Source organism: Bos taurus, chromosome 6, assembly GCF_002263795.3.
Source record: "Bos taurus isolate L1 Dominette 01449 registration number 42190680 breed Hereford chromosome 6, ARS-UCD2.0, whole genome shotgun sequence".
NCBI classification, from domain to species: Eukaryota; Metazoa; Chordata; class Mammalia; order Artiodactyla; family Bovidae; genus Bos; species Bos taurus.
Genome location: NC_037333.1, coordinates 34,648,000 through 34,675,563, shown reverse-complemented (window position 1 = coordinate 34,675,563; position 27,564 = coordinate 34,648,000). Strand labels below are relative to the sequence as shown.

The window sequence follows — 27,564 nt, the reverse complement described above, 5'->3', positions numbered from 1 at the left end:
GAGACAAGGTCTTTAAGAAGTAATAGAGTTAAAATGAGGTTTTTAGGGTGGGTCTTAACCACTGGTTTCCCTAGTGGCTCAGAAGATAAAGACTTTGCGTGCAGTACAGGAGACCTGGGTTTGATCCTTGGGTCGGAAAGACTCCCTGGAAAAGGTAATGGCTACCCACTCCAGTCTTCTTGCCTGGAAAACTCCATGGACAAAGGAGCCTAGTGGGCTACAGTCCATGGCATCACAAAGAGTCAATATGACTGAGTGACTAACACTTTCATTTTCTTTAATCCACTGACTGGTGTCCTTATAATAAGAAAAGCACCTGTACTGAGGAAATACCATGTGAGGACACAGCTGAAGATGATCATGTGCAAGTCTTCAGGAGAGGCCTTAACCTGTGAATACAAACCCGTGAGCATCTTGACCTTAGACTACAAAATCCAGATGAAATAAATTTTCAGTTGCTTAAGTCTCTCAATCTAGAGTTCTGTTATGGCAGCCCTAGGAAACTAATACATGTTGTATATAGTTATTTATATATAATTATTATGCAATCATATACATGTATGTTTTTACTATATATAATAATACAGTAATGTATAATAAATTAATATATAACATTAATATTTATCTTATATATTGTTATATATAATTTTAAGAGTTTGATAACACTAAATCTACATGTATATCACCTATATCTTATCTATAAATGATCCAGTGGGGTGAATTCCTTTGGAAGAAATAATATTAAGGTCAATATACGTATTCATGTCTGTAATAAATTTTTGTAAGTTTTCATCTATGCTGGAAAACACTAGCTGTGAACTGAAAAAAAACATAGAATGCAGAGATCATTCTTAATAGATAGCTTGTGGGGGAGTAAAATTCTACTTTGCTACCAAGGAATTTGCCTTCTCTAGTCAACAGCATTTTAAAAAGTGCTGACAACACACTTATACAATTGCCTTCAACCTAACAAACTTAATGAGAAATTTCTGTCTGCGTTTTGATCTTCCCACAGTATGGTGGCTGCATCTTTCAGAAGAATGTACCAATCATTTGGTCACATATGCCGATAGCAGCATGCTGTCAACCTTCACGTTATTGGACCCATCTATTGTATTTGACATCATTGATGATGAGTTCTCACATTCTTATACAGCATATGTTTTTTCTTAAATAAAGGTTTTTCTTTGCTCATGAAGCATATATGGTTCAGTTCAGTTCAGTCACTCATTCATGTCCAACTCTTTGCAACCCCATGAATCGCAGCATGCCAGGCCTCCCTGTCCATCACCAACTCCTGGAGTTCACCCAAACTCGTGTCCATCGAGTCTGTGACGCCATCCAGTCATCTCATCCTCTGTCATCCCCATCTCCTCCTGCCCCCAATCCCTCTCAGCATCAGGGCCTTTTCCAATGGGTCAACTCTTCGCATGAGGTGGCCAAAGTACTGCAGTTTCACCTTCAACATCAGTCCTTCCAAATGAACACCCAGGACTGATCTCCTTTAGGATGGACTGGTTGGATCTCCTTGCAGTCCAAGGGATTCACAAGTCTTCTCCAACACCACAGTTCAAAAACATCAATTCTTCAGTGCTCAGCTCTCTCCACAGTCCAACTCTCACATCCATACATGACCACTGGAAAAACCATAGCCTTGACTAGACTGACCTTTGTTGGCAAAGTAATGTCTCTGCTTTTGAATATGCTATCTAGGTTGGCCATAATTTTCCTTCCAAGGAGTAAGCGTCTTGTAATTTCATGGCTGCAGTCACCATCTGCAGTGATTTTGGAGCCCAGAAAAATAAAATCTGACACTATTTCCACTGTTTCCCCATCTATTTCCCATGAAGTGATGGGACCGGATGCCATGATCTTCGTTTTCTGAATGTTAAGCTTTAAGCCAACTTTTTCACTCTCCTCTTTCACTTTCATTAAGAGGCTTTTTAGTCCCTCTTCACTTTCTGCCATAAGGGTGGTGTCATCTACATATCTGAAGTGATTGATATTTCTCCTGGCAATCTTGATTCCAGCTTGTGCTTCTTCCAGCCCAGCATTTCTCATGATGTACTCTGCATAGAAGTTAAATAAGCAGGGTGACAATGTACAGCCTTGACGTACTCCTTTTCCAATTTGGAACCAGTCTGTTGTTCCATGTCCAGTTCTAACTGTTGCTTCCTGACCTGCATATAGGTTTCTCAAGAGGCAGGTCAGGCCGTCTGGTATTCCCATCTCTTGAAGAATTTTCCACAGTTTATTGTGATCCACACAGTCAAAGGCTTTGTCGCCGGCTGTGATGGACCATGCAGAAGCGCGGCCGAGAGGACCTACCCCACGTCCGAGGTCAGCGGTGGCAGCGGCGATGAGCTATCCCACGCCCAAGGTCAGGGGCAGAAGCCGAGAGGAGCACATATGGTACCTTATTGTTAATATTGCCAAGCTTTTTCTGATTCACTTTAAAGATACCATTAAGAACCATGAGATTTAATTCTTGAGTAAAAGTGAGTCCAGAATTGCTGAATCTAATTTAAATTTTCCTTCAAAGACCGTCATTTTGAAGTATAGTTTCAGTTGGCATTATTATATGGATGATATATGAGTTTATTTTTCATGTCTCAAAGAGCAATTTAAAAATTGACTAAGTACCTGAGTGTCATTTGCTAAGTAAAACTGTGAGGATCAGACCATCACCTGAATAATTCTCACTTTCATAGAAATTGTATTTATACTCCATAGTTACTGGGACATATTGATCCATATGGTTTAGTGATAGGAGGACACTTCAGTGGATTCCACTATAGTATAGGTTCCAAATATTTTAGTACTCTACTTCTTTAAAATCTTACAAAAGTGGTATCTTAAAATAATATTACAATGCATCTTACATGCAATAACAATTTAACACTCAAAATTAGCTTACCAGCAAGACATTACTAGAATTTCCCCAATAGCTTAGTGGTAAAGAATCCATCTGCCAATTCAGGAGGTGTAAGAGATGCAGGTTCAATCCCTGGGTTGGGAAGATCCCCTGGAGTAGAAAATGACAACACACTCCAGTATTCTTATCAGAACAGTCCCACAGAGAGAGGAGCCTGGTAGGCAATAGTCCATAGGGTTGCAAAGAGTCGGACACAACTGAATGACTGAGCACACAAGACATTATTATTCCAATTTTATGTAAGAAGTTAGTGAGAGACTCTGCAACGTTAGACTACTCACTAACCTGAACTGGATGTCAGAGGGAAAACATGAACCATGTCTGACTCCAAAATCCACTGTCTTGTCTATTGCTACATTAATACATAACTCTCATTGAAATATTGCGAATCAGTTCTATTTGGTTTCTGCACTGGAAGATTATTTTAAGGTTGATGTTATTTAAGAAACCAGGTTTTTCAAAAACCCCTGTTTAAATTTATACAACTGTTGATCTCATGATTAAAATCAAGCATTAAAAATGGTTGTATAAGCCTGGTAACAATAGGAAAAAAATGCATATTTTGATATTAAAATTAATGATTGGAGAGAGTTCCCAAGATGGCAGAGGAGAAAGACCATGAGCTCACCTCTTCTCACAAAGGTATACCAAAATGAAAACTATTTATAGGATAATTATCTATGAAAAACACAAGAACCTACCAGAAAAGATCTACAATTAAGGATATAAAGAGGGAACCACAAGGAGATGATGAAGAGAGGCTGAGTCATCTTATAGTCAGACCAATACCTCTGGGTGGGTGGCCCACAAATATAACAATTACAGCTGCAGAGGTGCTCCTCAAGAAACCAGGGGTTTGAGTCCTACATCCAGGCTCCCCAGCCTGGGTTTTCTGCACCAGGGAGATAGGTCCCCACAACATTTGGCTTTGAAGGCCACCTGGCTTACTTTTGGGAGACATAGAGGACGGTGGGAAACAGAGATTCCACCCTTTAAGGGCACACACAAAAATCTTACATGCTCCAGGACCCAGGGCAGAAGCAGCAATTTGTTAGGACCCTGGGTCAGACCTAACTGCTTATCTTGGAGAGTCTCCCAGAGAGGCAGGAGGTGACTGGAAGTCACCCTTGTGATGGAGACACTGGCGGCAGCCATTTTGGGGAGCTTCTTCTACCCTGGTAGACACTAGTGTTGGCAAGCAGTGTTTTGGAATCCTCCCTACAGTTTATTAGTCTCAGGACCCAGCCACACCCCTGCCTACCAGCCTGCAGGCACCAGTATGGGGATACTTCAGGCTAAGCAAAGCAAATAACTGGGCAGGGACACAGCCTTCCCCGGCCCCACCAGCAGAGAGGCTTCTCAAAAAAAAAAAAACAAACAAACCCTGAGCCTACAGCCTCCCCTGGACAAGATGTTGCCCAACAGAGGGCCCAGTCCAGCACCCAGCTCTGCCCACCAGTGGACAGGCACCACCTCCAGAGTCCCCTGGAGCCTGGCCCCACATACTAGTAAGCCTGCTCTAGACTCTGGGACCAGCCACACCAACCAGAGGGCATACACCAGCCCCAGGACAACCACAGCCCCATAGCCTGTGGTGACAGGAACCAGCCCACCGACCAGCAGACCAGAACCAGCCTTTGGTCTGGTGAGCGCTGGCCCCACCCACCAAAGGTCAACACAAGCTTCAGGACACCCCAACTCCTATAGCCAGTGCGGCAGGAACTGGCCCTACCAACAAGTGGTCCAGTGCCAGCTTTGGGACTTCTGAAGCCTGCAGCAGACCCAAGGATGCAGCTCTGCCCACTGGTGGCCCAGCACTAGCCCCAGGACCTGCTTTCACCCACCAGTAGGTAAACACCAACCCCAGGACTCTGGCTCTGCCCACCAGTGAGCCAGCCCTAGCTCTGCGGCCCCTTGGGGTTTTGCAACTAGACACCTTGTGACCTACAACCAGCAACTGGCAGCTTCCACATAAGGCAGGCTCTGGGACAGGGGCTAGCCATGCTTGCCAGACCACCCAGAGTAATCAGCCCACCACAACAGAAGGCCCCATGCAGCCAAAATAGGAGTTAGAATATACCCCTAGGGTATATTCTTGAGAACGAGATCATAAAATAGGAATCAGAACACGGTATTTAAGTTCACCTTTGAGACAAAATGTTGTGGGGCTGAACATGTTAATAAACCAAAAAGTTTCTTCAATAGATATTTGCAAATGAAAAGTTCCCAACAGCATTAGGACTGACCCAGTTATTTTGAATATATGCTGACATTATCTCTTCATCCCTCCTTGTGACAACTTTGAGTGATTGTCAGATAAACAACTTGAATTTGAATGCTTTCCTCTTGTGTTAAATGGTTATTCACCTAATAGAATTGATGGGCAGAAGACTGTGCAGTGATGACTGACAATAGCAATTTTACTATTCCGACACACTTTGTGCTATGATTTAATCAGCCATGACATTGTTTTTAACTTCTTTTCCTCCCGTTGGCTCAGAAATCTTATGTGTGGAACAAATATACAAACAAAATGGAAAAGAGTGTGCTGGTATGATTGCAAAAAAATGGTATGGAAATAGGAAGACCCTGCTGTTTTCAACAAGAAGGATTTTGGCCACACAATGTTTATTTCTATTTCTCCAGGTGTGAGGGGAAATATTGTTTAATTATCTGAATGATTAATGTGCTGACACACTGATCTATACCACTGTTTTTGACCATTGTTTCTTTAAAAGAACAAAAAGTTCCAGAAACCTTGGGAAAGTGATTCCAGTTGAGAGACATTAATTGAAGACACAATTCTTAATCTAATGAAATATTTAAAATTCTGAATTAGCACTATAAATAAGAAGTTTATATGTTTAACTATTAAAAATAAGTTTTAGGGTTATCATCCAAATAAAACCAAAAATTTCATGGCTTCTTTTTGAATTTTTGATCCCTGGTTTCTGTAATTCATGGATCTCCAGTTTGCCTATACAAAATCAGACAAAAAGTGGCATTCTGTTTCTAATTGAGTTTGAGACCTCTGCAGCAAGGGGCTTGTGTTTGGCTTCAGCCCTGTTATTAGATAAGTCTGAGTAGGTCATTTCAACTCTGCATCTTTTCCCTCATCAACAATAAGAGTTACATTTAATGCTCTCTGAGAACTTGTGGTCAGCCAAATGATGCCCCTCTCTCCTGAACACAACCCCTGGAACCTGAAAAAGTTAGCCAATGTAACAGATATACTTAAGGTAAGGAACCTGCCTTTGATAATGTTTTGTTTTTACTGTGTTTAATTAACATTTTTACATGTGCAGAAGTTTTAAAAAGAAATAAGTGCATAAGGTTGGTAACAAAGCAATCCCCTGGATGTCTTTCACACATTTCTCCTTTTCATAGGCAGTGATATCGGTAGTCTTATTTCTTGATATTTCAGTTTTAGGAATCATTCGATCACTTGCTACTGTGGAAGATGAGCCCCACCAATACACAACCATCCCACCACTAACCCTCCCAATATAGCTATGTCGTATGTTGATTAGATTAATATTTTTGTTTACATTATGATGATTATGCAAATGCTAGTCACTAATGAGTTTTCTCTAGAGTTAATCATCTTGTTTGTTTGCTTAGTTTTCTCTATACTCTTCACTAATTCAATCCCAAACCGTTTGCCAAATATTTAAATGTCTTCTCCTAAATGATCAGATTTCTGAGTCATTATGTCAATTTCACTTTTTTGCTCCACTCTAGTCTCATTGCCCTCTTGGCCTGATGCACAGCTGTCATACAAGGACTCTTTGTACCCTCATTGTGGGGATTCTTTTCATGTCTTTCCAAAAAGAATCTATTCAGTGTTTTTCTGTGTCTAGTTTTTGCCTCTCGTTTGAAAGAATCAACTTCTCCAGCTTTCATAGAAAGTTTACAAGGGACATAATTCTTTGCTACTCTACATGACTAAATATCTTTATTCTATCCTTGATTGCAGTGTGGTTTGATTTAAGATTCTCGATTTAAAGCAATTTCCTTCAGCTATCTTAGCATACTATCCATGTCCCTGTTAGCTTTCTGTGTGAGCATGGAGAAATTCAAAATTGTTTTGACCCATCATTCTTTATTAGTGGCCCTCTATTTTTTGGTTTTCTCTTCCTCTCTGGATTCTTATAGATATTCCTCTTTTTCCAGAAGTGTTCTGAATATTCACTATGTGTCTAGGTATGGATTTATTTAATCATTAATTTGGACACTCCATGAAAAGAAGGGATGGATAAAAGTAGATGAGTTGGCAAAATTGAAGTAATTTCTCTTGGATTTCATTTTTCTAATAAGGTAAGGTCTTCTACTGAAGTCCACAGAATTTTTTGGAAAGTTATTCAATTCTGAATTGTGGAGAACAGAAATGAGTTCTTATTAGACAAGTTTATCCTTATGTGAAAATAAGAAAACAGGGTGGTCCAGTGGCTAAGACTTTGCACTCCCAATTCAGGGAGCCTGGGTTTGATCCTTGGTTGGGGAACTAGATCCCACATGCCACAACTACAGATCTCATAGGCCACAATGGTTTGATTATCCTGTGTGCAAATAAAAATATTTTTAAAAATAAGAAGTAAACAGGACTTTGGGGGTCTTAAAGATACTAGGAACCCAAAAGCTTGAGAATTTGTTGATAGTTTATGGACTAACACACAGGTTGCAAGTATTTTCACATTTCATAGTGATGTGCTGGGCATCTATGCAGGACATATAAAGCAGGTGATCAAAAATCCATTTTGCACACTTAGCCAATACCTCTTCCTATGCTATTCCCTCTGTGAGTTCTCAATGTCTGAAGTTGAATGAACGGGAGAGAGAGAGTTTCTTTGAGGAAAGCTGGTGAAGTATTGCAGCATTTTTTTTATTCCTTTCCCTTTTCTGTCAACAAAAGAGGGGATCAGACTATTTATTTTTCACCATGAGCAAATCGAGATGGTAGTCAGGAGGACTACTCAGAGAGTTTGACTTGTACTGCTCTGAGTTTCAGGGAGTTACTAAGTCAATGTTATCCACATCTGGAAAAGTTTTAAGTGAACTATTACAGACAGCTGGCATTTCTGATCTTAGAGTTAACAGAGGTGACTCTATTGGAAACAAAACCAGAAACTACATCTGTAGGCATGCAAGGGAGCTCAGGATTAATATTTTCTCTGATCCAGAGTCATCTTGAAAGGAACCTTCCGCAAGAGTGTGACTGCCTAAGACAAGGAACCATAGAAGTAAAAGGATAGATGTGGGGAGGGGATGCAACAACAGCTCATTAAGTCATATATCACTCATGCAAAAAAAAAAGTACATTATGCAAGTCCTCACAGAAACTTCCAAGAGTGAAAATCAGCATCAAACACAGGTCAGCCATAAAAAGCCTCAAAACCAGATTGCCCCCATAGTGGTTAATAATCTTACAGATTTTAATCCACTACCATAGTTGATTACATTATTGCCCCAATAGGTCCAGATATGGCCATCAGGAACTCTTTCAGACTGAATCTTATGTCTTTTCAATCTGACCCAAACTTTTTTTTCCCCTTCTTTTAGCATGTTTGTAAAACACACAAATTGGCACAATTTGATGCTGGCACAATGAGATGCTCTAGGCTTCCCTTGAATTTTTTTCAACACAGCACTAGAATCACAGTTTCTCCAAGGAGTTCTGGTTCTCTTCTTGGAGAATATATTTAAAACCCAAATCCTAACACTGAGTGTACTCTTTGGAAAGAGTCACTGCTTCTAGACCATCTCATTGCTTGGAGCTAGATAATATATGTATGTACACTGAACCTTTACTCACGCACATACAATTATGTTTATTTATCTACCTATTGAAGAAGGCTGAGCGCCGAAGAATTGATGCTTTTGAACTGTGGTGTTGGAGAAGACTCTTGAGAGTCCGTTGGACGGCAAGGAGATCCAGTCCATTCTGAAGGAGATCAGGCCTGGGATTTCTTTGGAAGGAATGATGCAAAAGCTGAAACTCCAGTACTTTGGCCACCTCATGCGAAGGGTTGACTCATTGGAAAAGACTCTGATGCTGGGAGGGATTGGGGGCAGGAGGAGAAGGGGACACCAGAGGATGAGATGGCTGGATGGCATCACTGACTCGATGGACATGAGTCTGAGTGAACTCTGGGAGTTGGTGATGGACAGGGAGGCCTGGCGAGCTTCGATTCATGGGGTTGCAAAGAGTCGGACACGACTGAGCGACTGAACTGAACTGAACTGATCTACCTATTTGCAGACAGATATTTGCAATTAGTTCTTGCTGATTCCTATTTAATTCAGTACCACATGGTTCATTCTGGCATTCACCTTTTGCTTATTGGTAAACTCTTCCTCTGACAGAAAAAATTTTATTTAAACCCTTTAAAAAGCTTTCCCTTGTACTCAGAATAATATTCTCATTGATTACAAACCCTGTGTGATCACTCCTGCTCACTCAGCTTGCTGTTATACATTCTACTCCAAACTCATTGGCCTCATTTCCTTGGTTTTAAAGTCCTGGTTTTGCTTGGAAAATCCCGTGGATGGAGGAGCCTGTTAGGCTGCAGTCCATGGGGTCGCTAAGAGCTGGACACGACTGAGCGACTTCACTTTCACTTTTCACTTTCATGCACTGGAGAAGGAAATGGCAACCCACTCCAGTGTTCTTGCCTGTATAATCCCAGGGACGGGGGAGCCTGGTGGGCTGCCGTCTATGGGGTCGCACAGAGTCAGACACGACTGAAGTGACTTAGCATCTATTACAAATCTAGTTATTTGCTCTAGAGATGTCTTCTCTGTGTTCTTTGCTTGTCTGGCTCAACTCAATGCTATCTCCTCTAAGACAGAGGCCCTCCTTGACCATAACCAACAAGGGCACACTTCATATACCTCTACCTCTATCCTATCATCCTGGTGACCACGTTTATTGCACTCAGCAATAGCGGAAACCTCCTTTTATTTTTGGTTCACTTATTTATATTCTATCTCTTCAACTGGAATGTGTCATGAAGGAAGGGACCTGCTTATGTTCTCATGACAGCTACCGGACTGCTTCTGTTTTCATGACAGCTACCTGACCAGAGCATAGAATAACTCCTGGTACACAATAGAGACTTGATAAACATTTACCGATGCAGATGACACCACAAAAGAGCCTCTTGATGAAAGTGAATGAAAAAGTTGGCTTAAAACTCAACATTCAGAAAACAAAGGTCATGGCATCTGGTCCCATCATGTCATGGGAAATAGATGGGGAAACAGGAGAAACAGTGTCAGACTTTATTTTGGGGGGCTCCAAAATCACTGCAGATGGTGATTGCAGCCATGAAAGTAAAAGACACTTACTCCTTGGAAGGAAAGTTATGACCAATCTAGATAGTATATTTAAAAGCAGAGACATTACTTTGCCAACAAAGGTCAGTCTAGTCAAGGCTATGGTTTTTCCAATAGTCATGTATGGGATGTTAGAGTTGGACTATAAAGAAAGCTGAGCATTGAAGAATTGATGCTTTGGAATTGTAGTTTTGGAGAAGACTCTTGAGAGTCCCTTGGACTGCAAGGAGATCCAACCAGTCCATCCTAAAGGAAATCAGTCCTGAATATTCATTGGAAGGACTGATGCTGTAGCTGAAACTCCAATACTTTGGCTACCTGATGTGAAGAACTGACTCATTGGAAAGGACCCTGATGCTGGGAAAGATTGCAGGCAAAAGGAGAAGGGGACGACAGAGGATGAGATGGTTGGATGGCATCACCAACTCAATGGGCATGAATTTGAGTAAACTCCGGGAGTTGGTGGTGGACAGGGAGGCCTGACATGCTGCATTCCATGGGGTCTCAAAGAGTCAGACATGGCTAAGCGACTGAACTGAACTGAAATATTTACAGAATTACTCATAGAATCACTGGTAGTCAACAACGGGAGTCTGCTCTATCAAGATTAGACACCATGAATTTGCTATAGTATTAGTTTATGTAGTTGTGAACATTCAGTATCTCCTGAATGGGAAAAGAAAGGTGGGATTATGTTGATTTAGGGTTGTCATTTTCCAAATGAATGCAGCAAAAAGATGAGAGGATAGGGTTGTTATGAGTATTGGCAAGAAAGAAGCTTGGCAGCAGAAGAGGGGGATAAACATCATGGAGGATAACATAGATATGAGCTTTTCAGAAGTATTAGCCAAAGTAGTGTGTTGCTAGTGGGGGTGAGAAGAAATAGAGTGGGGAGGCAGAACTCCCACTAGTAGCACACTACTTTGGCTAATACTTCTGAAAAGCTCATATCTGTGTTATCCTCCATGATATGTATCCCCCTCTTCTGCTGCCTGACACCACCCTTATGGCAGAAAGTGAAGAGGAACTAAAAAGCCTCTTGATGAAAGTGAAAGTGGAGAGTGAAAAAATTGGCTTAAAGCTCAACATTCAGAAAACGAAGATCATGGCATCTGGTCCTATCACATCATGGGAAATAGATGAGGAAACAGTGGAAACAGTGTCAGACTTTATTTTTTTGGGCTCTAAAGTCACTGCAGATGGTGATTGCAGCCATGAAATTAAAAGATGCTTACTCCTTGGAAAGAAAGTTATGACCAACCTAGACGGCATATTCAAAAGCAGAGACATTACTTTGCCAACAAAGGTCCATCTAGTCAAGGCTATGGTTTTTCCAGTAGTCATGTATGGATGTGAGAGTTGGACTATGAAGAAAGCTGAGTGCTGAAGAATTGATGCTTTTGAACTGTGGTGTTGGAGAAGACTCTTGAGAGTCCCTTGGACTGCAAGGAGATCCAACCAGTCCATTCTAAAGGAGATCAATCCTGGGTGTTCTTTGGAAGGAATGATGCTGAAGCTGAAACTCCAGTACTTTGGCCACCTCATGCAGAGTTGACTCATTGGAGAAGACTCTGATGCTGGGAGGGATTGGGGTCAGGAGGAGAAGGGGATGACAGAGGATGAGATGGCTGGATGGCATCACCAACACGATGGACATGAATTTGAGTGAACTCCAGGAGTTGGTGATGGACAGGGAGGCCTGGCGAGCTGAAATTCATGGGGTGGCAAAGAGTTGGACACGACTGAGTGACTGAACTGACATTGTATAATATTATTTATGACTGAACCATAGCATAGTGAGGCAGCAAGTAATGTCATTTGTAATTTTGGCATCTACAAAGTTTTGGAAACAGTAGCAGTCTCTGCTACTTGCAGGAGATAGATGTCTTGGGACCCCATCAGAATAAACATTGGTCAGCTTCTGAATTCCTAATTAGTACATAGCTGCTTGATAGAACACCTAATGTATTAGCATGTAAGTGGCTACAATGAACTCAGTTTTTGTCTTCCTCCAGCCCCTATGGTCTTCTCTTGTGGCTCAGCTGGTAAAGAATTCACTTGCAGTGTGAAAGACCTGGGTTCGATCCCTGGGTTGGGAAGATCCCCTGGAGAAGGGAAAGGCTACCCACTTCAGTATTCTGGCCTCGACAATTCTATGAACTGTATAGTCCATAGAGTTGCAAAGATTTGGACAGGACTGAGCAACTTTCACTTATTTACAGCCCCTATGGAGATCTTGCTAGAATGAATTCTTCCTGGTGGCTGTAATTAGATCAATGAATGCAGTCCCTGCCTTTTCCTGCTGTAATAACTATGCTTTGTCAGATCATTCCCCAAGAATGAGTTTTAAAATCATCTGTGCTTAGATGAAGATGTAGCTGGCAGATGATTTGAAAGGTTAATTATGAAAAATTAGAGAGGAGGACCAATAATATGTGATCCCCGACATAGTCTGTTGGGAATAAGAAACAAACAAAAAATTAGCAAATAATAACAATCCAAAAGAAAAAAAAACACCTTTAAAAAACCCAAACTGTACAGAATGAGCAGAACGTAATAAAAAGAATGGAATGAGATGTAGGTTGCTTTTTCTTCTGAATTCATGATCTCTTTCAGGTTAAAAGTACAATTTACCTCACTAGAAGTAATTTACTAAATGTATTCTGGAGGAATCCCTGAGTCCATGTATCACTGAAAATGAGCAATTTGTTCCATTCTTGTAGTAACTTGCCCAACAAATTATATAGAAATAGGGGAACAAGAAATGTCATTAAATATATTGAACTGGTTGAAGTAGTGGTTTTCAAACTGTGTTCCAAGGTCAGAGGCCACTTGCAAAAGGGCAAAGCAGAGGCAGCTTAAAATAGATCAACTCCATTTCTATCTGTTTTCTATATTGAGCTTCTACATGAGATTAAATTTAAAACCAGAATTCTGCTCCAAAGTGAATTAGAAAACCATTGGTATTCTAAGGATAGAAAAAAAAGGAACACTTTTAAAATATACACACAACTATTTTCAACTATGTTATATAACATATCAAAAAATATTTTAAACTTCTATACCTATCACTTAGGTGATAGGTATATTCTCATACATTTGACTTAGTAATTTTGAAATAAAATGGAAGCAAGAAAGAGAAAAAGAGAGGGAGGGAGTGAGGACAACAGAAATATTGGGCTGGATTCTAGTTCCTACTTTATTCATCTTCTAAGTAAATTGTTCTTTGACAATTACCCTTAAAGTCTAAGACTATATGAAAAGACTACACAAAAATAGACATGTAATTATTTCTTTTTATTTATAAAGAATAAAATAAAAATTCATAATACAACCTTGCATTAAAAAAGAAAATTTACCCAGAAGGATGAACCAAAAGAAAGTAAAATATAACTAGACTATACTAGGCACTCTATGAATATTTGTCAAATAAGTTAATGATGAATACAATTTCAAGATAAGATGTAAAACTATAATTTCACCTATTTGTTCAAATGCAAGATGATTATTAAGCTTTTGGAACAATATGTATTTCCTGGCATTGTCAGAAAAAATTTTACCTTTCTCTTGGATTTAAAAAAAATAATTATTTGATTCTTTTTTTTAATTAAGGTAAGATTCACGTAACATAAACTTAACTAGTTTAAAGTGACCAATTCAATAGCATGTACTACATTTACAATTTTGTGTAACTCCAATCTGTACACCATTTCAAAACAGTTTCATCATCTCAAAAAGACCCTCCATGCTCACTAAGAAATCACTTCTCATTTTCTGCTCTCCTCAGCCCCTAGCAACCACCAATTTGCTTTCTGAATCCATGGATTTATCTATTTTGAATATTTCATATAAATGGTATCATGCAAAAATGTGATTTCTTCCGTACAACTTATTTCACTTAGAATAATATTTTCGAGATTCATCCATGCTGTAACATATATCAGTACTTTATTCCTTTTTATTACTAAACGTGTTCCTTTGCATGTATACACCACATGGTATATATACATTTATCTGTTGATGAACATTTCAGACTGCTTCTACGTTTAGCTATTGTAAACAATGCTGCTATGCACATTCATTTACAAGTATTTCCTTGGGTACTTGTTTTCTGTTTTCCAGGGCATATACCTAGTAATAAAATTGCTGGGTGATATGGTAATTCTATTTTTAAATTTTTTGAGAAGCTGCCAAACTGTTTATCATAGTGACTGCACAATTTTACATTCCCCCAGCAAAATATGAGTGTTCCAATTTCTCCATATCCTCACCAATAACTGTTATTTTTCATTTGGTTGTCTTTTAATCAAACATTTTTGTAATTAAATATAATTATTGGTTTAACCCGACAATACATTTTTCAATAAAGGATTTTCTTTTTAATCTAGTTCCTTTGATATTTTTCCAAAATTCATTTTCTTGCTCCTCTTTATCCAACATATATTAAAGAAGAGTTTCTGACTTTATTGAGGACCCAGATGTAGAATACCATATCATTATACTGTTGGGAACTGTTTTCTTTAAATGGAATGCCAGGATTCATTAGGATCCCAGGTAACATTCCTGGCCGTTTTTTTTTTTTTTAATCAGTTCCCACTCCATTATCATAATGCTGTATGTTTCCTTCTCTACTAAATGCTTTTGGTGTAAAACATCTAGGTCTGTTATACTGACCTAGATTGGAAGTGAATAAGGAACAAAAATACAAAGACACAAATTAGGAAACATTAAAAAAAAAATCACAGAACATGTATGTCTATATGATATGCTATTTCACATATGAACACCAAATTATTTCATAGCACAAGAAAATGTAAGTCTCAGAACAATAAAACATGAATATTTTGATCTATTTTTTGACATTTGACCATTATTTTATGTGATTTCACTGATAATTTTGCTTTTTGCTCACATAATTCCATTTTTCTGCTCCATGGCTACTTTATCATCTAGAATCAGTTGTTTAGGTGATGCTAATGTGGCCACATATCAGTTTAATACATTTCTGCTCAAGCAGTGATCAGTCACACACCACCTGCCAAGCATTGTAAACGATCGCCAAGTAGACAGTTTTGACAGGCTGTTCCCAGGAGATACCTGCACTGTGTTTTGTAACAGGCGGTCGCCCAGCAGGATCACAATCTAGGAATGGAAACCCAAAAGCAAGAATGAGAAAAGAGGGAAATAAAAGATGGAAGTGACTAAACACAGAATAGAATCTTTAAAACTTAGAAGTGTTGAAAGAATATAAAACCTTGAGCCTAGGAGAGAAACATTAAATAGTATGTACTCAGAATTAAAAGAAATGTTAAAAAAAACTGCACCACGTGATGAACAATGAAGACTAAATATCAAACAAACATAAATTCAGAAAATGACAAAGGGGCAAACATAGAATTTGGCAATTTTTTGCCAAATAAATTGGAAGGATAGAGAATATAAAGCCTAATGGAGCAGAAATAAACAAGGAAACACAGTGGCACACAAACAAAACAATAATTCCTAGAGACTATAGTTCACTGATAAAACACACTCTCCCAATGGGAAGCTTGGGGTATTAGTCTCATCATCACTTGTTTACTTGTATAAGAGCTCCATCAGTATTTGTTGGTTCTGCAAGAAAGATATGCTATACAGGAAATTTACATATGTAAAACATAAGGAAAATAGCATTATTTTCTCTTCTAACCTGTGCAACCATATTAATTTGTATGTATTGATATTTTCTAAATGAGTCCTTCCCTCTGAGACATAATAATGTGCCTTTACTGTATGATGTACTTACCAGGAAATAGCACCAAGTAAACCACACAAATATAACTAAAAAGCCTGCTTCTTTAAAGATTCTTGTTAAGAGTTGTAAGCTGGACTTCAGAAGTGGGATGAAGGCCCCCAACAGTTTGCTCCCACTTGACTCACAGTGCTGTGACAGGTGGGAGGAAAACAGACACATTCTGCTTCCTCCTGTCATGCTGAACAGCTTGGGGAACCCACAAGCAAAGAAACCAAGGCTGTCGCCTTGAATCCTGTTCAAGAGGAAGACAAAGTGCCTTTGTGCTTGCTTCTGTACAAGGGATAGTCCTGTGAGTACAGGATCTGTTACAGAAAACCTGCCTAGAAGGAAAGCATATTTGAGACCAGACTTTGGGTAATCGGAGAGTCATGCTTTTGTGATGCTAGAACCTACATGGGACAGTCCTTGATTTGACTGGTAAATATCTGCTCTCTAAACTGTTCAATAACAACCTTTGATGAAGACACCAAAGCTGCATTTGTGGTAGAAAGCTATTCTAGTGTTACATTTATTAACTAATTTTTATGAGTTGCAGAACAGAGAAGATAAAGTCACAAAGACACAAAGTCCAGAGACATAGAAAAAAAGTGACCAAGTAGTTCTTTGAAGAGTGGATAGAAAAATATTGGATAGTTGTACTAAAGTGGAGGTGGTGATGAACCCATAAGAATCAAAAAAGTTTGCACAATAAGCACCAAGTAACTATTAAAAATGCCTATTTGGACAAGAATGTTAAAATAATTTAAAAGGATATATCCTCTAATCATAGAAATTTCACCATTAATTACTTAGAATTTAAATATATCTTATATTTACATACCATACAGATTTATTCTTTAGCAATCTGTTTGCATAAAACCTCTCCATGATTCACAACAAATATATGTAGTAGTTATAGCTATGGAGTATGATTAGTCACACAAAATAAATTTATTTCTATGATAGCCATTAACAGATATGTTAAAAATAAAGTATTTCTGACATCTATAAATTTAAGATATAATAGAACTAAGCATAGATCTGATTCAGGCATCATTAGGAGAAGGATGCTGCTTGTTTGGTCCACATGTAAAAACATATTTTCTTTTTTGGTGATTACAAATATGAGATTGGCCCATGAGTTCAGATATCTCTCTCAAGGTCAACAAAATAATATGGATAATCGCTGATGAAATATTATGGTATTGGAATCAGATAATAGAATGGACAGGTTATAATTTACTAACCTGAGCACACATTTTATAACAAATTCAAATAATAAGCAGGACAATAACATTCTTCTTACTCAGTCATTGAAAACACCTTAGCCCAACATACTAATGGTACTATGAGAATCCTTTTGTTCTTTCTCTTTTTGTTTCTTCACTTGATGATATTTTATATTCTATACAGGATTTTGGAAATAATACAAAACCTATACCATAGGATTTTGCTGAAACAGATTGATCATTTCTGTTTATTAGGATTGATGAGAAAGTTTCAAATTTTCTCAGCAACCGAGAAAACATGGGCCTGTAGCCAGATCATCCTGGATTTGAATCTTAGTTCTATAGCCTCGGTCAAGTGACATAACCCCTTTAACCTTGGGCTCTGCTGTGTAAAACTGGACTATCTAGCATCTAGCTTTGTGTGAGGATCTGAGACACCTTGCTGAAGACCTAGTACACAGCAGATACTTGATAAATGGCAGATTTTTATTTGTATTTTATTCCTTCTCCCCCGGCCGCTGGTAATGTTGTCTCTTTGAGCCCTGGAATTGGCTCAGGTGAAGACAGTCTGCTTGGCCAGAGCAGCCCAGGGCTAATGGTTTTTCTGTGTAGTTGTATAAAGGCCTTGGCCCCTCACTTAACCTCAAGACCATTGACAGGCCATCTCAGCCTCTGTGCAGACCAGCTGACTGACTGAGCTGAAGTCTTTGTCCCAGCTGCGTTGCCACCCAACCTCTCCCTCTGCTCAATCCCGCTATCCTCCCTTTTCTTCCCATAGTCATTAATCAGGAAACCACTCTCTAATAAACTTTATGGACCAATATTGCATCTCCGAGTCTGCTTTCCAGCCAATCCAGACTGCTACACTCCCCTACTAGGTAAGAATATGTAATGAGTAAGATGAAAATGTTTGGGAGAGATGGAGAATATAAGAGTATAGAAAGACTTAAAAAGCTTTTCCAGGATAACAGAAGTATGGAGAATAACCCAATTCCAATATTTAAGAGTGAAAATTCAATTGTAATCTCTTTGCAGTATCTAGTGGTAAAGAATCTGCCTACCAGTGCAGGAGACATAAGAGATGTGGGTTCAATCACTGGGTCAGGAATATCCCCTGGAGGAGGGCATGGCAACCCACTCCAGTATTCTTGCCTGGAGAATCCCATGGACAGAGGAGCCTGGCAGGCTGCAGTCCAATGAGTCACAAAGAGTTGGACATGACTAAAGCAACTTAGCTCATAAACCTGGTAATAATAAGAGTTGTTGTTTAATGCCTAAGTCATATCTGACTTTTTGAGACCTCATAGACATAGCTCCTCAGGCTCTTCTGCCTATGGGATTTCCCAGGCAAGAATCCTGGAGTGGGTTGCCATTGCATCCTCCAGGGGATCTTACTGACCCAGGGATGGCATAGTGGCACAGTAGGGTTTAAATTATCTTTGTGCTTTCAGCAGTTTTGAAGTACACAATGTTGTATTTCCATGAGACACAGTTTTTGGCTCATTGATTAAAAGTCTAAAGAATCTTACTTCCTAACTAAATATAGAAGCAGAAGATAAATGCCTTATTATGAAAACCAGGGATATCTTAACAACCTATTTGAAAAACGATTTGCCAAAGACATTGACTGTGAAAATCATTGAAAGATATTTCCTTGGTTTTGGTCACGGTAGGTCCACATCTGGCATTTAGTCAATCACTCATTAAATATTGATTAGCATTATTTATACAATTTCAATGCTCTTTTACCCTTTTAATGGGAGAAACCTGAAGAAACATGCTCTTCAAAGGACAATAGGTTCTTTCTCACTGACCTGCAGATTGCTTACCTAAATAAATTTCTTTTTTAAAATAAATTTCCTTTATCTTAAGCCTGAAATAGCAACAGTTAATTAATGCAAAGAAAAGATCATTTACTTCTCAGCATGGAATTTTTTCCCAATAAAGTTATCCAGTTAATTTTTATCAATATAAAGAAGAAATCACTACACTATTTAGCATTTTCTGAGTCTGCAGGTTTATCTTTTTTAAATATATAGAATTTTTAAAATAACGTAACTCTAAAAATGAAAAGTTTAATACACAGAAAGCTATGCATATGTCTAGCAACAGCTAAAACATGCCACACAAGATTGGCTCTTTAATGTGCCAAGAATTTAAAAATCATTCAGCAACAATGTAGGGATTAGGAAATATGGAAGAGTAACATGGTTAACATGGGACTTGTTAGAGTAACTTTTAAAAGTACTTGTAAGAGTAACATGTAAAAGTAAAACACAAATAAAAGTACTTGTAAGAGTAACATGATGCTTTTGAACTGTGGTGTTGGAGAACTCTTGAGAGTTCCTTGGACTGCAGGGAGATGAAACCAGTCAATCCTAAAGGAAATCAGTCCTGAACATTCATTAGAAGGATTGATGCTGAAGCTGAAGCTCCAATACTTTGGCTACCTGATGCAAAGAGCTGACTCATCAGAAAAGACCCTGATGCTGGGAAAAATTTAAGGCAGAAAGAGAAGGGGATGACAGAGGATGCTGTTGAGACTATCTGGACAGTACACATGACTGAACCCTACTAAGGCCTCTATATAAACTTTTATGATTCAAGCCAGAGGGCATGGCAGTCTGCTCATCTTGTGCCAACCAAGACAAGCCTCACATGTAAGTTTGCTGCTTACTTATTAAATTTGCCACCTACCAATCTGGAGTGTCTACCTCTCTCTGATGCTGGGAAAGACCCTGATGCTGGGAAAAATTTAAGGCAGAAAGAGAAGGGGATGACAGAGGATGAGATGGTTGAATGGTATCACTGATTCTATGGACATGAGTTTGAGCAAGCTCCAGGAGTTGGTGATGAACAGGGAAGCATGGTGTGCTGCAGTCCATGGGATTACAAAGAGTCAGACACAACTGAGTGATTGAACTTAGTTAAATTACCATGGTTAAATGATATTGTACATTTTTTTTTTCTTTTAGTACACATTTGAGACTCTGCTGTTTGCCAAGCATTGTGGACAAAGGTGCTGTGGTGGACTTGGGCTGTCGCTGAATTTAGTAGGAAAGGATAGAAGACTCAGCAATCCCAAATTTCATTTGCATCGAGCTGTATGGAGGATGAGAGTGAACAGGTCCTCAGGGAAATTCTCAAAGCTATTTGTCATCTAAACAATAAACAAATATTTGGTGAAACTCAAAATGCCTCAACTATTACCTACTATTTTGTGACTTTAAGAAACTTTTTCTTTTTTTTTGACTTGAGACTTTGGGAAGCATTGGCAAGGCAAAATCCAAAAATTTTCTTTTGCCACTTTGGATAGGAAAAACAAAAACAAAACTAAAGCCACTATATGTGGTATATATATCATTACATCTGTATGCCTGAAAGCATATATTCAGATTCAGTCTCTAATCCAATGGTAACAGGACCCATTACATCACTTCCACACCTATTGGCTTGAATAAATGGGATAGACTTGTGTTGCAGTTTGTCTTTGATTTTCTTTGCAATTTATTTCTGGAATTACAATTAGCAAATCAAATCTATTCTCAAATTTTTCTTAATGTATATTGTGATTATGTTGGAAAAGAAGTAAGAATATCCTATCATCTTTTGGACAGTGGTATCTATATCATATGAAGATTTTTGTGCAGGGGGGATAATACAAAATCTGTACCTTGGGCTGTTTGTAATGTGCTAGAGATTAATATGCCTCTTGGTTATTATAATATTGCTAAAGCATAGACATATAAATTAGATATTTGAGATTCAAAATATACAAACATAATAGTAGGATATAATCAAACCTAAGTCTTCAGATGTTATTTTCCATTATAGAAAATCATTATAGAAGGTTGTCTTATTAAGGACTAAGAAAAACTAAATAAAGGGCCAGCTTTTTATTTTGTTCCCCTTTCTTGCTAATCTGATTTAAAAATTAAGTTCAGATATCAAGGCCACTTTTGAGATAAAATAAGGAGTTTGATTTGATCCTGTCATCAATAATGGAGCAAACCTTTAACCTTTTTTGAAATTTGCATTCACTATGTCCAAAAGGACTTTATTATGAGGTTAATAAGATTGTGTCTGTAGAGTATTTTAAGCTCTTTTATTTTCAGAATGATAAGCAAATGTGAGGTTTTATTATCATTATCATTAGCTTCAAAGGGAATTTGGATTTCACAGCTCAGTGGGATGAAAAAAGATAAGAACCTGGTTACTGGAGTTCAAATAACATCAGGGTTAAAAATTCAAGGAGAAGGTAAAGAGACAGAGGGAGAAAAACCTCATTTCATTGATACATCAATGATGAGAGCCAGTGTGAGCAAGATTGAATTCTAAATAAACTATCAGGGCAAAATATACATACCTCTTTCTCTCTCTCCACACATACATACACATGAACTGGCTTAATCATTTAAATTAATTCCTCTGTTTTTCAATTTAATATGTTACTCGTGTGTGTGTGTGTGTGTGTGTGTGTGTGCACGCGCGTGCTCAGTCATCTGACTCTTTGCAACCCTGGGGACTGTAGCCCACCAGGCTCCTCTGTCCATGGAATTTTTCAGTCAAAGAATACTGCAGTGGGTTGCCATTTCCAACTCCAGTGGATCTTCCCGACCTGGAGATAGAACCCATGTCTCTTGAATCTCCTGCATTGGCAGGCAGATTCTTTACCACTGTGCAACCTAGGAAGTCATATTACTCATTTTCCTATGTTAAAGTAAAAATATAATTAAAATTAAAGGTATTTCTGACCACTTTTATTAATGCATGTGTTCATGGAATTTCCCTCCACATTTAATGCTGCATGTATCAATGATAAATATAGCAGACCACTTCTATTAGATTAGCTCACAACAATTTGGTCGAAAGAAGTAACACCTGAGATATTCCAGTCTGAAATGTATAGTAATATCGAGAGGGAAATCTTTAACATTCTGTGGTTGTTGGTTCTCCCATGATCATGAAATCAAAAGTGACATATTTTCAAAAGAGTTTAACATCTGCACTTTTTTAGTTCAACTGAGAGAAACTCATCGAAATGTAAATCACGGAAAAGTATATACACAGAAATGAATGGATAAACAGCAGAAAAAATAAAAATGTATTACCTCTATGCAACCATTTGTCTTCTGAGAGCATGAGTAAAGCTTAAGTCAGATACAATTAAATGGACTGAAGCTTTAACAGTGACTTTTGAACTGCTTGAATTAACAAAATCAATCCTCATAAATTAAGCTATCAATGATCTATGGTACAATTAAGTTCCATAATCAAAAAATGCTACAGTGCATGCAGTGTCGCTTGTGCTATATCTAACACTGAATTTTAACTACTGCTGGCTAACTATTCCTGCAGGGTTGTGTAAAACTCCATCTGGCACACTAGACACTAACACTCTGATACACGGTTTCTTTTCCATTCTTCAATTTAGGCTGACATCTGGTGGTCTAGGGAAACGACAAGTAATGCTTCTGAATGCAAACCAATTCACAAATGTGGCATTTTTCAGTTTTCCCTTTGTCTATCTGAAGTCCTTGAAATTGCTACCACACCAGTTAATTACATGGAGATTCACATAGAATAACTATTTAAATGGCAGAACAGTAAGGGTGAAGAAAATGACCTTCGTATGACGAATTATATACATGTAAGTACATCGAACTCTTCAGTGACTGAAAAGCATCAATAGAAAGCACCATATATTGGCCAATTAGACCCACTCAGAAGGGTACTGTTTAATGGCACCACACTGGGGATCATAATAGGACTGTAGAACATGTAAGATTTCCTTCTTTCTTTCTCCTTTGTCAGGAGAGTTGGAGGGAGGGAAATGAAAAGAGTAAGGAGGAGGGGTAGAATAAGCTACTGTGTATAGTCAGAAACTGATGTTTACACAGGCATAAGGTAATGTTCAAAAGCATTTATCTTTCATTTTTTCTTTGGGAGGAAGGGGGCACTTCCGGCAGTTTGTGGCCTTCCAGATGGTGAAACACAGTGGGCCAGAAGCAGGAGCAATTCAACTCTCCCCATGCCAAGGATTAAACAAAAATATCCCCAATTAATTTACTGTCATGTATTCCAGTAATTAGCAGATCATGGAGGAACAGAATGACACAGTCGGCCCTATGATATTCATACTAGTTAAGAAAAAAACGCCCCTGATTTTTCTTGCATTCGGCGCTTAGCTATATCATTTGTAGTGTTTTGACCATGAAGAGACTTAATGCGCATTTTTGTGTTCAAATTTTGATCACTAAATATTTTTATCTGTGTCTCTTACAGTGATTGTTACTAGTACAGGAAATAAATGTAATGACAGATTTACTTTGTTTTATCTCCATATTTAAAAAAGGTTCTAGATTGACAGAATTACAAGTGCAGCTCCTCTTATGAAAAACACTTACACAATAAAACAAAACAACAAAAATCAAACAAAAAAAGACTTTGACCTTGCCCAAGAAAGACCATTTTGAATGTTTGGCTTGCTCTGTTTTCACTTACTCTTGTGACTCTAAACAGGTTATTGGAAGGAATGCCAATTATGTTGGTGCTTTTGAAAGATGGCCAGTTCCTTTATGAGGTACCTTAAGCTGCCAATACACAATCTCAGAAAGGTCATCGAGAAGGTCAAATGAAATTGCTTTTAGTTACTAAAAAGCTCACCTGAGTTGAAATGAGTACACAAAAGGGGAAGTGCTTCCACTGGCTTTTACCAGTCCTTTCTTCCCTTTATGAGTAAAGTTTAGTTCTAATCAGTAGCTGTAAGATATTTTGAGAAAGGAGGATTTTATTTTCTTTTAATAAGCTTAAAACTGTTAAATAAACTTTCAAACAGGGAGAAGAATGAATCAGTTCAGTTCAGTTGCTCAGTCGTGTCTGATTCTTCGCAACCCCATGGACTGCAGGACACCAGGCCTCCCTGTCCATCACCAACTCCCAGAGTTTACTCAAACTCAAGTCCATTGTGTTAGTGATGCCATTCAACCATTTCATCCTCTGCCGTCCCCTTCTCCTTCTGCCTTCAATCTTTCCCAGCATCAGGGTCTTTTCAAATGAGTCAGCTCTTCACATCAGGTGGCCAAAGTATTGGAGTTTCAGCTTCAGCATCAGGCCTTCCAATGAATATTCAGGAATGATTTCCTTTAGGATAGACTGGTTGGATCTCCTTGCAGTCCAAGGGACTCTCAAGAGTCTTCTCCAACACCACAATTCAAAAGCATCAATTCTTCAGCGCTCAGCTTTCCTTATAGTCCAACTCTCACATCCATACATGACTACTGGAAAAACCATAGCTTTGACTAGATGGACCTTTGTTGGCAAAGTAATGTCTCTGCTTTTTAATATGTCGTCTAGGTTGGTCATAACTTTTCTCACAAGGACCAAGTGCCTTTTAATTTCATGACTGCAGTCACCATCTGCAGTGATTTTGGAGCCCAAAAACATAAAGTCTGTCACTGTTTTCATTGTTTCCCCATTTGCCATGAAGTGATGGGACCAGATGCCATGATCTTAGTTTTCTGAATGTTGAGCTTTTAACCAATTTTTTCGCTCTCCTCTTTCACTTTCATCAAAAAGCTCTTTAGTTCCTCTTCACTTTCTGCCATAAGGGTGGTGTCATCTGCATATCTGAGTTAACTGATATTTCTCCAGGCAATCTTGATTTCAGCTAGGGCTTAATCCAGCCCAGTGTTTCTCATGATGTACTCTGCATATAAGTTAAATAAGCACAGTGACAATATACAGCCTTGATATACTCCGTTCCCAATTTGGAACCTGTTTGTTGTTCATGACAGTTCTAACTGTTGCTTCCTGATGTGCATACAGATTTCTCAAGAGACAGGTCCGGTGGTCTGGTATTCCCAACTCTCAGAATTTTCCACAGTTGATTGTGATCCACACAGTCAAAGCCTTTGGCATAGTCAATAAAGCAGAAGTAGATGTTTTTCTGGAACTCTTTTGCTTTTATGATGATCCAACGGATGCTGGCAATTTGATCTCTGGTTCCTGTGCCTTTTCTAAAACCAGCTTGAACATCTGGAAGTTCACAGTTCACATACTATTGAAGCATGGCTTGGAGAATTTTGAGCATTACTTTACCAGTGTGTGAGATGAGTGCAATTGTGCGGTAGTTTGTGCATTCTTTAGTATTGCTTTTCTTTGGGATTGGAATGAAAATGACCTTTCAGTCCTGTGGCCACTGTTGCATTTTCCAAATTTGCTGGCATATTGAGTGCAGCACTTTCACAGCATCATCTTTTAGGATTTGAAACAGCTCAACTGGAATTCCATCACCTCCACTAGCTTTGTTCATAATGATGCTTCCTAAGGCCCACTTGACTTTGCATTCTAGGATGTCCGGCTCTAGGTGAGTGATCATACCATCGTGGTTATCTGGGTCATGAAGATCTTTTTTGTATAGTTCTTATGTGTATTCTTGCCACCTCTTTTTAATATCTTCTGCTTCTGTTAGGTCCATATAATTTCTGTCCTTTACTGTGCCCATCTTTGCATGAAATATTCCCTTGGTAGCTCTAAGGGAGCTAGAGATCTCTAGTCTTTCCCATTCTATTGTTTTCCTCTATTTCTTTGCACTGATCACTGAGGAAGGCTTTATTTTCTCTCCTTGGTGTTCTTTGGAACACTGCATTGAAATGGGTATATCTTTCCTTTTTTCCTTTGCCTTTCACTTCTCTTCTTTTCACAGCTATTTGTAAGGCCTACTCAGAATTCCATTTTATTTTTTTGCATTTCTTTTCTTGGGGATGGTCTTGATTCCTGTCTCCTGTACAGTGTCACCAACCTCTGCCCATAGTTCTTCAGGCATTCTATCAAATCTAATCCCTTAAATCTATTTCTCTTTTCCACTGTATAATCATAAGGGATTTGATTTAGGTCATACCCAAATGGTCTAGTGATTTTCCCTACTTTCTTAAATTTAAGTCTGAATTTGACAATAAAGAGTTCATGATCTGAGACACAGTCAGCTCCTGGTTTTATTTTCACTGACTGTACAGAGCTTCTCTATAAAGAAAAGTCTACAACAAATTATCAACCGGAAAACATGCCATTTAGTAGACTTCATGTGACTATTACCATTAAGAACGGTTGGGGCAGAGGAAATTGAGACTGATTTTACAAGCAATCAAAGAATCTTTGTGTCTCTCACAAATATCTTATACTGATTATTAATAAAAGTGATCTCAAAACCTGACCATTTTTTTCCCCCTTTGGCTTTAGATTTTGTGGTCTCCTTAAATAAATACTTTTCCCAAAAAAATCACTTTCAGGCTTATGTCTCATTTTTATCAGTCTAATTTCCTCTCGGAAAAAAAAATGTAACTTATATTTCTACTAGAGATTCCAGTTTACATATAAATATGCAGTCATATTCAGTATAAGCAAAACTATTTCTTTGAAAACATAGTATCTATATCTTCTTCAAAGACTTTTTTGCATACTAGGCAGAGTCCCAAGAAGTGGCTTGCATGTGCTCTGGGATAAGCCATGTGTTCTGAGACCTCTATTACTGAGTAACCCATATGAAACCTGCTCATCACCTCTACCAGCACCACTCCTCACTGCCACCTACTAACACCTCTATCACCTCTGCTTCTTGCTGAGGCTGACCTGTCGGGTGCCTGCAAAACCCACAAATGCCAGCACTAGAGCTCACAATGAGACAATTTCTGCTGCCGTTCACTGAAGATGGTGTGGCTTTGGCTTTGGACCATAATGGCAAATCTTCTTAGTTCAGATTGAGTTTTACTTCCTCCCTCCCTCCCTTCCTTTCTTCTTCCTTTATCAAGGAAACTATTGCTCAATTAATATGTTTAGATGCTAAGCTATTTACACAGAATGGAAATATAGTTACCATGTAATTTTATAATAGGATCCCAAACTTTTAAAAATACAGAATACTCTCCAAAGGACATAGGGTTCTTTAAAATGTTGAGGACAAGAGCCAAGAATGTATCTTTCTCTTCCTAATGGAGTAGAGCTAGATGAATTTTAGATAAATAGATTCCTTAATTGGTGCTACTTTTATTGGGTGATACTCTGGTAATCCTATTTTAGAATCTATTTCTTAGATGTAAACAGACCCATTTCAAAATATAAACAAATGATAGCATAATAAAACACAAGGTAGGCAAAATTTAAAGATCAAATAATACAGTTATGTTTATGTATATGAATTATTTTAGTGCCCTCCCCTTGTTTTCAAATCTTATATGAAGCATGATTTATAGATGTTGCCAGGAAGAGAAAGGAGAGAGGGAATCACTGAATCA

The 27,564-nt window shown here is 38.4% G+C and overlaps 1 protein-coding gene and 1 long non-coding RNA gene across 2 annotated transcripts in view; one reads left to right on the top strand and one right to left on the bottom strand.

The window, feature by feature from the left end:
- The window catches only part of MMRN1 (multimerin 1), a 112,226-nt gene extending 91,759 nt beyond the window's left edge, over positions 1 to 20,467 (top strand). The window contains exon 8 of the mRNA NM_001102500.1: positions 20,248 to 20,467. Within this exon, the coding sequence (NP_001095970.1) occupies positions 20,248 to 20,258 (11 nt within the window). The 3' untranslated portion in view covers positions 20,259 to 20,467. The remainder of the gene's footprint in view (positions 1 to 20,247) is intronic.
- LOC132345485 (uncharacterized) lies at positions 15,102 to 18,839 on the bottom strand. The gene is made up of 2 exons (XR_009494837.1): positions 18,334 to 18,839; positions 15,102 to 15,412 (listed from the first exon to the last, which is right to left on the bottom strand). It is a non-coding gene; the product is annotated as an uncharacterized lncRNA (long non-coding RNA).
- Positions 20,468 to 27,564: the final 7,097 nt, after the last annotated feature.